The sequence below is a fragment of the Bidens hawaiensis genome, unplaced genomic scaffold (assembly GCF_021521415.1).
Source record: "Bidens hawaiensis isolate Kalapana, Puna unplaced genomic scaffold, B.hawaiensis_p1.1 tig00019072_1, whole genome shotgun sequence".
Lineage (NCBI taxonomy): Eukaryota > Viridiplantae > Streptophyta > Magnoliopsida > Asterales > Asteraceae > Bidens > Bidens hawaiensis.
Genome location: NW_027492893.1, coordinates 371,278 through 388,045, shown reverse-complemented (window position 1 = coordinate 388,045; position 16,768 = coordinate 371,278). Strand labels below are relative to the sequence as shown.

The 16,768-nt window shown below is 36.7% G+C and overlaps 2 protein-coding genes across 2 annotated transcripts; both read left to right on the top strand.

The window, feature by feature from the left end:
* Window positions 1-2,136: 2,136 nt before the first annotated feature.
* Window positions 2,137-2,655, top strand: LOC143557615 (uncharacterized). Its single transcript, XM_077046651.1, has one exon. The coding sequence runs from the start codon at window positions 2,137-2,139 to the stop codon at window positions 2,653-2,655; it is 519 nt and encodes a 172-aa protein (XP_076902766.1).
* Window positions 2,656-9,564: 6,909 nt separating this feature from the next.
* Window positions 9,565-16,091, top strand: LOC143557614 (uncharacterized). The gene is made up of 5 exons (XM_077046650.1): window positions 9,565-9,988; window positions 14,364-14,428; window positions 14,523-14,759; window positions 14,862-14,909; window positions 15,650-16,091. Exons 1-5 carry the CDS (start codon window positions 9,565-9,567, stop codon window positions 16,040-16,042), a joined length of 1,167 nt encoding a protein of 388 aa, XP_076902765.1. The 3' UTR covers window positions 16,043-16,091.
* The last annotated feature ends 677 nt before the right edge of the window (window positions 16,092-16,768 follow it).

Genomic DNA, 16,768 nt, shown 5'->3' with positions numbered 1-16,768 from the left:
TGAGTGCCCGCGCAATGCAACGGGATATATATGTAATATGACATCGAACACGTAATCGGTGTTACTATTTCAATAAGTGCGTGACTAATCATAGCAGTACGCGTGTAACCCAACGATAATATGCTCGTAATGCGGCATTGGAAGCATAACAGTGTTAGTAAGCACGTCACACAACGATTGTACGCGCGCAATCAGGTGTCGGTGCACACGTAATGCCAACCCGTTCCGCCTGACACTGTTCTAACCCGAAATCCATTCTGACTTGACCCATTTCGGCCCGAACCCGTCCCCACCAAAACCAAATTAATCTTTTTAAAATCGACCCATTCTAACCTTAACCTTTTAGACCCATGGCCCGAACGGTCAAACCCGCACAACCCTTTTGTCGGTCCTTAATGATAAGCATGTACACCTTAAGTTTTTAAGATGAAAAAAGTATATCAATATCATACTCATATTAAAAGGAATAAAATACTTGTTTTATGATATAATTTTTTTTAAAAATAATAACATGTGAAAAAGTTATAAACGTTTAAACGTCATGGGGTAGTTGGTTTAAATAAAGGAGTATATATATAATTATTATATAAATTAACAAAATGTTATTAAAGTTAAAGAACCAAACTTATAATTATTTTTGAATAAGTTAAAATCAACTGTATATGATTTTGTTAAAAGACAAAATTACCCCTTAAATATCTTAATCTTATGCATTATGTTTTGTATTTAAAGCAACAAGTTTTTTTAGCTCTTAAAAATTAAAAAATCCCTTACTCATGCTTTATATATAATATGGGTATAGATATATATAATAGATAGTCGACAATTGAAACAATAATTTAGTAAACGTACCAGAAATTAACCAAAAATAATAAAGCCACTACGTAGTAAAATAACCAACAACTTATGAAATCAAAAATAAGTTGCAGCAACCATGACCCGGCCACGTTGTGTAAGCATGGGTGGGTGTGTGTGAACGTGTGGTGACGTATCATTTGACCATAGCTCAAGCCCAATACCTGTATTGTAACGCAGAAGCAGAGAACCAACTGTGAGAGAAGTCCGTCAAGTAAGTAAGTAAGAATTATGAAACTGTATCATGTCAAGTTACGTAGTCGATATTATAGGTACTAATTCCCTAACATATTCATGCTTCACGTTATATATATACATATAATAATTATACTAAAATAGGTTAAGTTCATCTTCAATTTCCAAATCAATATAATACATTTTGACTCTCATTTTTTGACTCTCATTGCTGTTTGGTTCCACTGATTTTTGCTGCATTTCAACCTAGGGTTTTGCTAGTATAATAATAATAATAATAATAATAATAATAATAATAATAATAATAATAATAATAATAATTCATGTTATTTTTGGTGAAATTTGCTATGGATTGAGCTTGAACAGGTTTGAATGATGGTTTTCTAGAACTGGATGTTTTACGGCTTTTAGGCAGTAATGAAATTAGGCGCACTACTGGTTGAGTCTGCTGCGAGTTTCGTGTAACTTTATAAATTGAGATACATCATAGTTTCTATCATACATGTATGTTGCACATAAAAGTGTTCTATGCAAATATGCAATGTTTATTGGTTGATGATGTGTATGTGTTTTTTTAAATGTGAAATCTGTGTATATACCCATTTTGCTATGAGATTTTTTGGCGCGTGAGCAAAAATGTAGTGAAAATATGCACAATAGACTGTTTTGCAAAGCTCGCAAGTTGTATAACATAGTAAACTGAAAATGTAGTTGTCATATCATAATAATGTATTTTTGTTGATTGACATGATTTTGCAAATTTAAGGATACAGATTGGTAGCTTAAAGCTTTGAGAACTTATGTAATCCCTTACAAAATTTAAATGAAATAAAGCTCACATGTTCCTGTATTTTTGCTAGGACATATGGTTTTACACTTTTCAGAAAGGGGTGGCGGCGCAGCTTGTTGCCCGCCTACCTGCTATATTGATGTAATATCTATGTTTCATCAGTAGAAATAAATAAAATTTTTGTCTTAAAAAAAAAAAAAAAAAAAAAAAAAAGTAACAGGATCGTAACACGAAGAAACGGTAAACATGTATCAGATGAATCTAGTGATCATGAGGTGCTATTTTCTCATGTATACATGAAGTTTAGTGAAGTACAGGACCCGATAGCAGCGATGATGTGGATTTCTCGTATGGAGGATGGTTTTAATCTTATGGAGTGTGCTGATGAGGACAAAGTAGCACATGGTGTCTGTATGTTGAGATCAGAAGCCCTTGTTTGGTGGGAGACGGTTAAGGTTACGTGTGGGCTCGAGGCTCCAGCAAAGATGACATGGAGTCGGTTCAAGGAACTGTTTAGAGAAAGGTTTTATCCGGTACGTGTGGAGCAGGAGCTGATGGAACAGTTCAGGTCGATCAAACAAGGAAGAAACGAAAGTCTGCGAGGGTATATTGCTCGGTTTGAGAGATTGTTGGTCTTTTGGTACTCGCTTAGTGCTGAAAAGAGAAAGATATACCTGTTTGTAACTGGGTTGAGGGCGGATATAAAAGATTTTATCCCAACAAGTTGTATGACTACATTTGATAGCATGATTGAGGCTGCAAGAATGATTGAATATGAAAACAATAGACGGTTAGAAGCGACAAAACGTATGTAGCGATTGTGGAAAACTTGGTCAGTTGGTACGAGAATGTGGTTCTGTTTAAAGGAATGTTATCGGTGTGGGTGCATAAGCAATGTCGTTTTGGGACATGCCTAGTTTTTTTAGCGTATGATTGTTAAGAAACCGAAAGTTTTAGTTTGAAATATGGTTGGTTTATGTGACACATTGTGTCGACAAGGATCTTTAATATTAGCTTGTTTGATATGAAAAGCTTTATGGATGGTATTTTCATCATCATGATTTTCTTTTGTGTTTGGAAAAGTTAAAGATATCTTTCACCCAAAGGTGCTCCCTTTTGAGTAATTTTTTTTTCTAACTAGTAACTCTCAAAGTAAATTAGTTTCTATTAACCAAGATTATGCCATGATTACTAGGTTTCAACAACATTATTCAACAACATTCCCAAAGTAAATTAGAGCATTCTCATCCCTTTCCTTATCTCAAAATCCAAAATTACACTAAAAATCACCGTTTTTCTCTCTCCTGTTTAATTAAATAAAATATTTTTCTTTACCTTTATCATTATTTTCTCTCTCTCTTATACTCACAACTAGAGGTGCACAAACCGGTTTTTTTAAAAAAACCGGTCCGGTTAATTTTTTTTTGGCCCGGAAAAAAACCGGTTCGGTTAATAACCGACCGGTTAATAAACGGTTTTTTTCTGTCAAAACCCTAACCGGTCTAACCGGTTAGGACCGGTTTAGAAACCGGTTAGAACCGGTTAATAAACCGGTTTTTTTATTAACCGGTTTTTTTTATTAACCGGTTTTTTTTTTTTTTTTTTTTTTTTTTAAATTTCGCGGTTTCAAATACGAATATTTGTTTTTTATATTTTGTACTTAATGAAGACCATTATTTTTTCACAGTATAAACAAACCGGTTACTACAAGGCAAACCGGTAACTACAAGGCAAAACGGACTGACCGAAGCCATTCTTTGCTTTCGTTGTTAGGGTTCTTTGCTTGGAAGATGAGTATGAGTGTGTGTTGGTGAATATGTTTTCAACAAACCAAAGATTAAAAACACATAACTTTCATTTATAGTTTTTACATTAAAAATACAAACATTAAATCGTTATCGCATATTCGTAACTCAAAAATACAAACATTAAATCATTAACACTGAAGAAATCTCTGCCAAGAACTGTTGTTTATGATTTAACTCAAAAATACAAACATTAAATCGTGAACTAGCAGATGCTCCTGTTGTTCCCAATCGCAGTTTGTTCATGATTTGCCTCCATGTTTGCTGTTTCTTTAACTAAATTAGAAAAATCCAAATCAACAAGTAAATAAGAGCACATATTAGGAAAAAGAATGCTTAGACACGATTACATGAACAACTTGCTGTTTCTTACTCATGATTTGCCTCCATGTTTGCTGTTTCTTTAACTAATTTTCTTCGCTACCCGATCCCGAGCTATTTCTTAGGTAATCGTCGTACGCGGCTTCTTCATCGGTCATTGGTTTAGTGTGTCCTTCATTGACCTCGTCTTCATACAAGCCCGCTTCATACTCCATTTCCCCCTCGAGTGAGCGTTGATGTTGTGCCCTATCTAAAGAGTCCAAGTAATCCTTGTAGCAAATCGACATCTCTATAGCTGGTGCAGTGAGTCGAGTCCTCCTAATCGATATAACCCTGCCAGAAACAGAAAAAGCAGACTCCGAAGCTACCGTGGAGCTTGGACCGTTAGTAAATCTTTGGCCATGGCGGCGAGGATCGGAAACTCATCCTCCTTACCTCTCCACCAAGCCAGCAAATCAAGACTTCTAAATTCATCCGGAGTCATGTGTTTCACAAAGTTGGTACCACCATACCTTCCAAGTTCACTGCTTGAGGTGTTTACCCTTTGACGTTTACCGGCGTCTTCCCAAATCATGTAGTACATCCCCATTTCAAGGTCGGTTTGGGATTGGGATTGGGCAACAGCTCTTAACGAGTCATGAATTTGGGAAGACGACCCGTATTTTGTAAGGTAGACATCATACATGTTTGACAAGGTGGTGTTGAAAGCATTCTTTAAAGTTTGGCTATAATAGGGGTTTTGATCGTCGTTTAACCCAAGCTCATCACAAATTTTTTCTATTAAAGCTTCAACACCACCAACATTGATGCAAGGGTTTAACGCAGCAGCACATGTCAAAACAGCGGGTAGTTGTTGAAAATATTTTCTAAATTTTTTTTTCATTTTTACACCCATATCAAAATAAGGTGCACCCCTATAATCAAGTTCACTCAACTTTGTGCACATGACAGCAATTTTTGGTAAAGCAATGGGGCTTTTGGATAGTAAACCCCGGATAAACTAGTTGTGCAAGATTTAAAAATTTGAAGGACCTCCGTAACGATCTCAATCAATAACCAGTTTCTAGGATCATATGGTGCACATTTACCCATACTTGACAAAATTTGATGAAACGCAATTAATGATTCTTTTTGTTGGATGGCTTTCTCAAACATATTACAAGTCGAGTTCCATCTTGTTGGACAATCCCAATTTGGCCCCAACCATTGACAATTAGCTTCTACACAAAATTTTTTGTATCTTGAAAATGTTTTATTGTTGTTAAAAACATCTCGTAACATTCTTTTAAAACTGTTTCTTTGCGTTTCGATCACGTTTAACCCATCTTGCACGGCCAAGTTGATAATATGTGCAATGCATCGGCTATGAAAAAACGCTCCATCACAAATAGATTTATACTTTAATTTTAAATGGCCAACCGCGGCCGTATTGTTGGACGCGTTATCAAACGAAATTGAAAAGATTTTATCTTCAATTTTGTATTGTCGAATGACTTTATCCAATATTTGAAAAATATTTCTACCCGTGTGCGGGTAATCAAACAATTGAAACGCAACGGTTCGTTTCATCATTTGCCACGACTCGGGGTCAACCCAATGAGCCGTCACACAAATGTATGAGTCTGGCGAACCATGAGGTACCGACCAAACATCCGTTGTTAAGTTTACACCAGTTTGTAAGTTTGAAAAGTATGAAATTAGTTCGGATTTAGCGTTTTTCCATGCTTTAAGACAATCTCTTCTAAGGGTCGAACGACTTACGTGTTGGTAGCGTGGTTGAACATAGTTTTGCATCATCTCCGTGAATTGAGGGTTGTCGAAGTGGTTGAAAGGAAGTGTTTGTTGAATCACAAAGTTTGAAAACTGTTGACGTACCGCTTCAACGTCGTACGTAAACACCCCTCCTTGATTCGTCATCTCCGGCTGCGAACTACTTCCCGCTTCGTCCTTCAAGGCCTTGCAAAAGCGCTGTTGTATATGCGCTTTTAAAGTGGAGTTTGCATCTTTGGCATAGAACTTCAAATAGTGCTTGCATCGAGCTTTTTGGCGACCGTTAGACAGTTCGCATAGGTCGAAATGTTGCCACACATCTTGGTTTCGTTTCGTGGGGATGATCCGAACGACCGTTATGTCTGTGTTCGAGGCACCAATGTTGACGGATGAAGCAGCACTTTGGGAGGCCATGATAATAAGAGCGTATAATCGAGTATGAAATAAACGAGTACGAGCATGAAATAAACGACTACGAAATAAGAGCGTATGGAGTGGTAATGTGGTATAATTGAGTGTGAGATAACAAAATAATCGCGTATGAAATAAACGTTTAGAGCTAGTAGAGTTGTATAATCGAGTGTGAGCTAACCTACCCAACCTAAACTATATATAGTTGTTTGTGGGGGTAAAATGTTAAAAAAAACGGCTATAAATCAAGAAAAAACGGGCAAAAAAGGACCCAAACGGTCATATGGCCGTTTTATAACGGTCAAAAACCGGTTAACCGGTTTTTAGGTTAACCGGTTTTTGACCGTTAACCGGTTAACCGGTTTTTAGGTTAACCGGTTTTTTAATAACCGGTTTTTAAATTTAACCGGTTTTTTTACTAACCGGTTCAATAACCGGTTTTTGTCCACGAATGAGTAACCGAAGTACTAACCGGCGGTTCAATAACCGGTCTAACCGGTTTTTTAATAACCGGTTTTTCTATTAACCGGTTTTCGGTTAAACCGACCAAACCGGTTCTATAACCGGTTTTTTTGAACACCTCTACTCACAACCACTTTCAATAAATATTAAAAAATTTATAGGGTGCTATAGAAACTTTACAAATATATAGAAAAATCATAACATGTTCTCTCTCATCTACTCACAATACTTTAAACCACTCCTTAAATTATGAAAACATCACTCACATAATTTGACGAGCAGGACGTGAATGCTCTTATTATTTCTTGATTTGAAGGGCCTTAATAATGAGGGGGTGGTTGCTTTACAGCATTTACATCTTATCCCTCATTATGACATAAGTTTTTATAATGTAAGGAATGGTTTAGGCCTTTAGAGTGTTGTAAGTAGATGAGAGAGTAAATGTTGTGATTTTTCCGGTATATTTGAAAAACTACTGTTCATCCCCTATAATTTTTTAATATTTGTTGAAAGTGGTTGTGAGTAGAGAAAAGTGAAAATGTAATATTTGTTGAAAGTGTTGTAATTTTGGATTTTAAGATATAGGAAGGATGTGAATGCTCTTAGTTGCTTGCACTATAGAGTTGCCCGATTGTTATTAGACCATTCCCATTGGCTTGGTCGGTCGGCGAACAAATAAACAAAGAAAACGAAAATTCAATTATCCAACCAACCACCCCCAACCAAGGTCGGTCCACCAACCCTTGCTCGGGTATTTTTATATTATTTGTTTTTAACTTTTTGATATATGGCATGATTTATTGGTTTGATATATATACTTTTTTTTAATTCAACTTTTATTTAAATACTATCACGTTATCTGAATACAAAAATTATATGTTTACACACATTTATAAAAAAAATCCTCTTTTTGTAACGGATAATATGAACATGTTCAATATCTATTTTCTATTAATTTTATAATTAAGATGAATAATTAAGATTAATAATAAATCATTTTTGATATAAAACAATTATTCTTAATATTTGTAATATAACATTTATAGAAATAAAATAACCATAAAGCTTATTAATTTAGTTAAAAGTTAATGGGAGTGAAAAATTGAGTTTGGTTGGGTTGTGTATGTGAAGGAATGAGAAATTAGTTTTTTAATGAAAAGTTGGGTTGGGGTTGGGGTTGGGGTTGGGGTTGGGGTTGGGTTATGAATGGAAGTAATCTTGGTGTAATCTCTAGCCGTTGTTAAATAAAACAATTTACTAAGAAAATGTAAATCATTTTTTTTTATATTTCAAACGGGTATGAAAAACTGAATTAGTTGGTAGACAGGCAAGTAACACTTAGATTGTCACACCATAAGGTTGGAAGGTGGAGACCCGAGTGTCAAGCTCACCAAGGAGAGCTCTAAACAATACCCTTATACTTTGATATGGCAAATGACTAAACGAGTGAAAACACAGGATGTCATTCAATTAATTAGACACAAATGGCATCCGCTTGAGTCGTGAAACCAACCTCTTACATGTATGTAGCATAAAAATGTGTAGACCATGCCCAAGAGTCAAGTCGACCCGACCCTCCTAACAATGTGCACGCAAGACCCGAATCTAACCGGGTATTGTCAATACCTGGTCATACCCAGACCCAGTTCCATACTCGGTACCGGGTATTAGAAAAACCTGATTTGTGCACCTCTAATGACAAAGGTATAGAGGTGCACAAAATACCCGAACCCGTAACCGGATCGAAAAAACCCGAAACTAGGTTTTTTATACCCTGATTTTTACTATCCGAATCCGTACCCTACCCGTAGGGTATGGATATGGTATGAATTTCAGTACCAAACCCGTAATCGGAACCAGGCCCAATTTGTACCCGGTAATGGCGAAAACCGAAACCAGGTTTTTCAAATACACGGCCTATACCCGAAGTTACCCGAAAATACCAGGTAAATGCCTGAAAAATACCCGGAAAAAATCTCGAAAAAAACTCGAAAATATGGTTTTATCAATACCCGAAAATGGGGTATTCAAATACCCGTTTTTAAAATAACCGGTTCTATACCCGAACCCAGCCCGAACCCGGGTATTGTCAATACCCAATCATACCCGAGGGCCGAGTCCGGTTCCATATCCGAAAGCTGGTAGTTATTAGAAAAAACCGGTTTGTGCACCTCTTGGCATAATGGTGGCTCACCACATTTGAGCCCAATAACTTTAGAAATAAAAACGCATTCGAGCCTGTTTTGGGGGTTTTTAATTTTGAGCGCATAATAAAAATATTAAAATTGACATTTCGTCTTCTTCTTCCTTTCCTTCCTCATTAATCATCATGGTTGTCTAATTTCAGCTGAAACCCGTCAAGTAAGTAAGTAAGAATTATAAATGAAATGATATTGTCTATTTACGTTCTAGATAATGGATGTATACGTGTAAATTTGACTTAATGAGTCAACCCTAGTAATCGTTGATTTGGGAGTTAATTCATACTAAGTAAGCTAGATTACACCAAGATTATTATTATAATTAATTTATTATACTAAATGCGTTTTATGACTTTTAGGCGAGTAATAAAAAATAGGCACATTACTGGTTGGGCTCTATGTGACTTTCATTTCATGTAACTTTATTTATAAACGAGATACATTATATATGCTGTATTTAAAAGGGTTCTATGGAATGTTTATTTGTTCATGTGCTTTTTTGGTGCAAAAGCTCTGTCTATATATGTATTTTGCTATGAGATTTTTAACGCCTGAACAAAACCGTGGTGGAAGTAGACTGCTTTGCAAAGCTAGCTGGCATGTGGCGAGAGTAAAAAATATGTTGATTTCTTTTATAATGTCTGATGCTAAGCTTTTATATTATGTTTTTGTTGACTTTCATTGCAAGGTAAAGTTATACTTTTTTCTGTTTTATTGCCAAGACATATGGCTTTACTTGTACACTGGCAACAGGATGGAAGCAACAAGATATGGTAGACATATATTTCAATATGAAGCAGTGGATGAATCAAGTGATGACGAGGAGGCGATTCTTCATGGATACCCTGAGTTTAGTGAAGTACGTGACCCAGTATCCGCGATGAGTTGGATTTCTTATATGGAGGAGAGCTTTAGACTTTTTAGGTGTGCTGACGAGGACAGGGTAATGCGTGCCGTCTGTAAGTTGAGATCAGAAACTCGTGTTTGGTGGGACATGGTTAAGGTTACGTGTGGGCTCCGGCTCGGGGCTCCAGCAAAGATGACATGGAGCCTATTCAAGGAGCTGTTCAAAGAAGAGTTTTATCCGGTGCATGTGGAGCTGGAATTAGTGGAAAAGTACAAGTCACTCAAACAAGAAAGAAATGAAAGTTTGCGAGAGTATACCGATCGGTATCACAGTTTGTTAGCGTTCTTTTGATACTATCTTTCTTCTGAAAAGAGAAGGGTATATGATTTTGTATGTGGGTTGAGGGCTGACATAAGAGATTTTATCTTGATAAGTGAAGTAACTACTTATAAGAGCATGATTGAGGCCGTGAGACTGATTGAACGTGAAAACAATAGGCAGTTGGAAGAGGGGAATGATCTAAAAGAAAGCGTAAAAGAAGAATGAGGTGTAGCAATTGTGGGAAGATGCATGAGGGTGAATGTCGTTATGGTTCAAATGAATGTTATCGGTGTGGAAAACTTGGTCACTTTGCTCCAGAATGTGATTCTGATTAAACGAAATGGTACAATTTAGGTGGGCATGTAACGTTGCATTTGAAAGGTAAAGACTTTTGAAGTTTGATTTATGAAAATTATTAGAAGGTCAAGACCCTTGGACTTGGGTTTATGAAGTATTTTGTAAGAAATTAGGTGTGTTATCAAGGATCTTGAATATTTAGAGGTGAAAAGCTCCAAGGATGGCATTATTGTTATGGGGATTTCTTTTTGTAAGCATCCAGATAATTAAATGACTAACTACTATTTTCATGTCCTCTCTTCCCTATTATTCTTGTTAGGGTGTGTTGATTGATTGGCAAGCCTCAATAACCTTTTACACCGTCGTTTAAGTCATGTAACAATCATATGGGCCATGGCATCTATGAGGAGCATGTGGTTAGTAAAACACAAATTGTTTAATTTATAATTAGCAAAATGCAAAAATACAAAGTATTATATAGTTGATTATAAATATATATGAGGAATGGATGTGAGAGATTTTAAAAAAGTGAATGAAAGTTTTATCGTGACACCTATGTATATAAAACCTTTCATAACAATATAAATTATATAAAGATCAATAGATAATATTGTTTAGCTTGTATTCTTTCATTTATGTTAATCAAGCAGATTATATGTTTGCTTATTTATTAAACAAACAGACGTAAACAAATTTTCCATCGAGTGGTTTACAAACGATTCACCGGATGTTCAGTTCATTTACAGCTCTAGTTTGTGTAGTTTGCCATGAAGGTAATAGAGTCATGTGGGTTAAATAGTTACTTTACACAAACTTAATATAAATTTTAACGAAAGCTAATGCTAGAACTCAAATTTGTTATAAAATAAACTCATAACTTAATCGTGCAACTTTTTAAACTTAGACCAGGAATGCACTACTAGAGCCGAAGCGTGAGGTCATTGTGAATTGTGATTGTGTAATGCATTGTATAAACAAACTTTCTCTTTTATTTTGTTAACATTTGATTTCTTTTGTCATTTTTATGTTTATTTTATTGAGTGACTTAAGAAAGCATTTTATTTATTTATTTGTTTTATTTTATAATCAACAAATATACATTTGTTTTTGAAAGCTGCTTTTGGCAAAATTTTCCTTCTTAGCCTTAGAACTCAAATCCCTAAGAAAATATTTTGAGAAAAGCTCACTAACTACCTAACCAGAGTGGTGATGGTAAGAAAACATTTTATATATAGGTTCAATTAGGTGTTCTTTGTTTTTTAAGACAAAAACTGTTTGCAATCTGATTTCATCTGATTTCAGATCTGCAACTGAAGATGTGGTCTGAAAGTCTGCAATCTGAAAATATAATACTGTGTTACTTGCTGAGAAAAAACAAGATCTAAACATGAGGCTTGAGGAGTGGCGAACAACCTTAGAGACAAAAGGTTTAAAGATTAGCCGATCTAAGACGGAGTACCTCCACTGTGATTTTGGTGGGATAAACGACAATGAAGACGCACAGATCACAATTGAAGGGCAGGTGGTCCCGCAGGTAACGAAGTTCAAGTATTTAGGATCATTTGTACAGAGCGATGGGGAATTAGACAGTGATGTGACCCACCGAGTTCAGGTAGGATGGTGTAGATGGAAAGCCACAGGTATATTGTGCGACAAGAGTTTCCCGACTAAACTAAAGGGAAAATTCTATAGGGTGGCAGTTAGACCTGCAATGCTATATGGAACAGATTGTTGGGCTATCAAGAAGGCACAAGTGCGAAAGATGGAGGTAGCAGAAATGAGAATGCTACGTTGGATGTGTGGGCACACAAGGCTAGACCGAATAAGAAACGGTGTGTTTCGCGAGAGATTAGGGGTGGCGAACATAGCAGACAAGATAAGAGAGTGGAGATTGAGATGGTTTGGACATGTAAAGAGAAGACAGACGACGAATCCTGTTAGATCCGTAGAAAACATTACTATAGAGGGGAGGAGGGGTAGAGGACGACCGAAATTGACTTGGGATGAGAGGATTAGGCATGATTTGATAGACCTAAACCTCTCCGAGGACATGGTTGAGGATAGGAATTCGTGGAGAAGTAGAATTAAAGTTAAGGATTTTTAGAAAGAATTGAATACCTTAGGGCTTAGACTTAACTTATTTAGGTCACATACCATAATGGTATTTCCCTTACATATATTATTATTATTATTATAATTATTATTAGCTTTTATATAGCTGTTAAACTGTGATCTTATTATTAATATTATTATAATTAGTAGTAGTTTTTATATAACTGTTAAACTTTGATTTCCTTTATTTTGCTTCATTCACATGTACTTAGAGCCGATGGTCTCTCTGGAAGCCACCTCTCTATTCCTTTGGATAGAGGTACGGTGTGCCTACATCCCACCCTCCCCATACCCTACTTATAGCTTTGCTGTCGGTGGGATTTTACTGGGCATGATTGATTGATTGTTTTATAAACTGGGTATCGTCTGCATAAGCTGAAAATTAGTTATCTATCATACATATCACAGTAGATAGAAAATCATTTAACGTCTGTCGACTAGTAAAATAGTTGGTGGTGGGTGGTGGACGGTGTTGGTGGCGGATGGTAGGTGGTGGTGGTGGCGGACGGTGGGTGGTGGTGGTGATGGACGGTGATGGTGGTAGGTGGTCGACGGTGATGGTGGCGGATGGTAGGTGGTGGTGGTGGTGGCGGACGGTGGGTGGTGGTGGTGGTGGCGGACGGTGGGTGGTGGTGGTGGACGATGGTTGTGGCCGACGGGTGGGTGGGTGGTGGTGGTGGTGGGTGGTGGTGGTGATGAACGGTGGTGGTGGGTGGTGGATGGTGTTGGTGGCGGATGTTAGGTGGTGGTAGTGGGTGGTGGTGGCGGATGGTGGATGGTGGTAGTGGATGATGGTTGTGGCCGATGGGTGGGTGGTGGTGGTGGTGATGGACGGTGGTGGTGGGTGGTGGATGGTGGTGGTGGTGGGTGGTGGTAGTGGGCGGTGGGTGGTGGCGGTGATGGACGGTGGTGGCGGTGGACGGTGGGTGGTGGTGGTGGACAATGGTGGTGGTGGCGGACGGTGGGTGGTGGTGGCGGCGCATGATGGGTGGTGGTGGTGTAGGACATTGGGTATTGGTAGGATGTTAAGAAGTGTGAAGACATGTGAAGAAGTTGAACAATAGCTTTTTTCTAAGACCATAAAAAAAGTTTGCTGATCTTATTTAAAAAAACAAACAAACAGTCTTCAGAAGCTTATGTCTGCGTGCCTGCAGACATAAGCCTTCTGCAGATGTTTTAAGCAAAAACAAACACATCCTTAATTTTTTTTTAATCCTTTTTCTTTTTTCTTTTTTACTTTTGATTTAATATATTTTGTTACAAATCTTCATTATTCAGTTGTACCAAATGGTATCCCATTCATAGTCGATTATAATTTTATAAAGCACAATCACTTCTTGGTAAACCTTTTACACAGTGTGTTTTATACTAAAAAAATGTCACGTTCTATATTTTATTACAGGTTGCCAATTAGATAATTATATAATTTTTGGTGAAAAAGTTTTATAATATGTTTTTCAAAAAAATATTCAATATTCTTTTGGAGTTAACAATCGGGTTTGAGCCGACTTGCGAGCCTAAACGAAAATGTCATTTGTATAATGTTTATAATATATATACATATATATTTACATGCATATACTAAAGCTTCCGCTACTGTATTGTATTCTCATGGTAATGCTGCTGATTTGGGTCAGATGTTCGAGCTTTTCGTTCAATTGAGCCTTCGTCTCCGTGTTAATCTTGTTGGGTATTGTTTTCTTTTCTCTCTCGCTTTATGGTGCTTTTAGTTCAATAAAATTGGAACATGAATTTCATTCCTAGCCTGTTTTGTTCGCATAATTCGCTACGAAATTCGATTGATGAGTTGAATGAGATTTGAATCTCTCTTTAATTTCTAACCTGTTTGGTTCATAGAAAACTGGAATTGCATATAGTCATATATAGTTATATACTCATGGGGTGTTTGCATATATGCTTATCACAATTTAAAGTTGTAATAGCCAATAATTAGTTAATTAGACTTACGAAATTAGTTAATTACTGTATTCTGATTACGTGCAACTACGACTATTCCGGCTACGGGCAATCAACGGGAAAGGTTCGCAGTCCAACTCCCTACACCCGTTATATTATTATCCAAGCACACCCCATAACCATTATATAATACAATCTTTATCCCTTTTTATTGACAGCCATCCGAGCATAACACATACGCAGATGTTGACGCAGTATATAAATGCCTCAAAGAGAAATACAATGTTAAAGATGATCGATTAATCTTGTATGGTCAATCTGTTGGTAGTGGGCCCACCATTGACCTTGCATCGCGCATACCTGACTTACGAGGTGTGGTACTACACAGTCCAATCCTCTCAGGCCTACGAGTATTGCATCCGGTCAAACGAACCTACTGGTTTGATATCTACAAGGTTATAATAATGTTATTAAAGTTTAATATGCATATTCATATATTTTGGACTTGTTTTTTTGGCTGTGAATTGATAAATTACTGTTTTACCCTTTGTTTTCAGAATATTGTGAAGATCAGTTTGGTGAATTGCCCGGTTCTTGTCATCCATGTAAGATTTATCATTGCGGTTTTATAGTGTCGTGCTCTGTTAAATGGGTCGGACACGACATGGTTAACGCGGGTATTAACCCCGAAAGCAATTCATTTAACTAAGCGTGCCATTTAGTTAAACACGAACACAGACTTGTTTCATAAGCGGGTTACGTGACATGATTCGTTTTGACATGATTAAATACAACCTGTTTGATAACATAAATATTACAAATCCATAATATCCTTTAAAAGAACAATTCGTAACATGATTATATTTAGCTACTTTAAAAAAATAATAAAATTACGTAGTTTTGATAAACTGGTTATAAACGTTTCGTGTGGACTGTTAACACATGTAACATGATTTGCTAACGGGTTATCTGTGTCTAGGCTGGTTGAACCCGTTTAGAAACACCCTTTTTAATCATGCCATTAACTTATCAGCCTGTTTATGACCCGGGCCTGTTTAACATGATTAGTTAAACGGGTCAATTGTGTCTTAAACGGGCTAGGTTGGTTGAACCCATTTGGACACCATTTTAATCGTGTCATTAACATGTTGACCTGTTTTACTGTTTATCACCCGGACCTGTTAACCCATTTAACATGACCAGTTAAATGGGTTAAATGTATCATAAAGGGGTTAACGGCTGGTTGAACCTGTTTAGGCGCCATTTTTATCGTGTCATTAGCGTGCCAATCCGTTACAACCCAAACCCATTTAACTCAAATCCTAACGGATCATATTGTTTACAGGGAACATCAGATGAAGTTGTTGATCATTCACACGGTAAACAATTATGGGAGCTTTGCAAGAACAAGTATGAACCGTTATGGTTAACGGGTGGGGGCCACTGCAACCTTGAGTTTTATCCTGAATTCATTCGGCACTTGAAAAAGTTCGTTTTGGCACTCGGGAAGTCAAAACGGGCCACAAACGGATCAACAGGCCTGACAACAGATGCTGAGAATCAGAAGAAAGTATCTGAAACTGGATCTGCAGACATGGTTGAGTTGCCGGCTGACCTTCCAGAAGTTTCTAGAAATAGTTTAGATAGTAGACTCGAGAAGTCAAAGAAGTCAAACAAGCCGGAGAAGTCACAAATGAGTGTTGATATATTTAGAAGACGAAAGGGGCTGGTTTGGTGATTACTTAAGGAGCAAGTTTTGTGTGCTGTTGGAATATGATATGCGTCTAAGAAAGGGTAACTTGTTACTCAAGTTATTACCGTTTTATAGGTGTTTGGTATTGACTTGTTATGAAAATAAGTATTGTTTCGTATTTAGTTTTACTCGTTACTCAATTTTCTTGTGTTTTCTACATAGTTTTTTGAGTTTTTATAATCTTTTATTTGACCGTGTAAAATGAACACTATATTTGAACATGGATTGATGGATTGGTGTTGAAGTAACTAACTCACTTGTGTGAATATTGCTAATAAATATTACAGCAAGATTAGGTTTCACAAAGATTTAGTTCGAATTTAATTGATTTCATACTTTTTTCACTTGAAGTTGATGAAGATGCTGATTAGTGGCAAAGCTTGAATGAGAACGGGACACCTGAGCCTCCATTAACTACAGATCCAATAAAAAAGAGGATGGAAAGTCATCTAAGGATCCAATAAAAAGAAAACCCGTTTAATTAATCTACATACAATTTAATATTAATAAAATCATTAAAAATATGAAACTAAATATTGACTTTATCTTTTCCGGCAAAGGAACGTCCAACCACTAATTGATTGGAAGTTGTCATCTTTCATTTTGAGAGAGGGTGGCTGAGTTAAGAATAAGACTCCAACTTTGATTAACCCATTTAGTTAAAACAAGTCTGCCTGCCAACATGTTTAACGAAGTAGCTTTGACCCACTT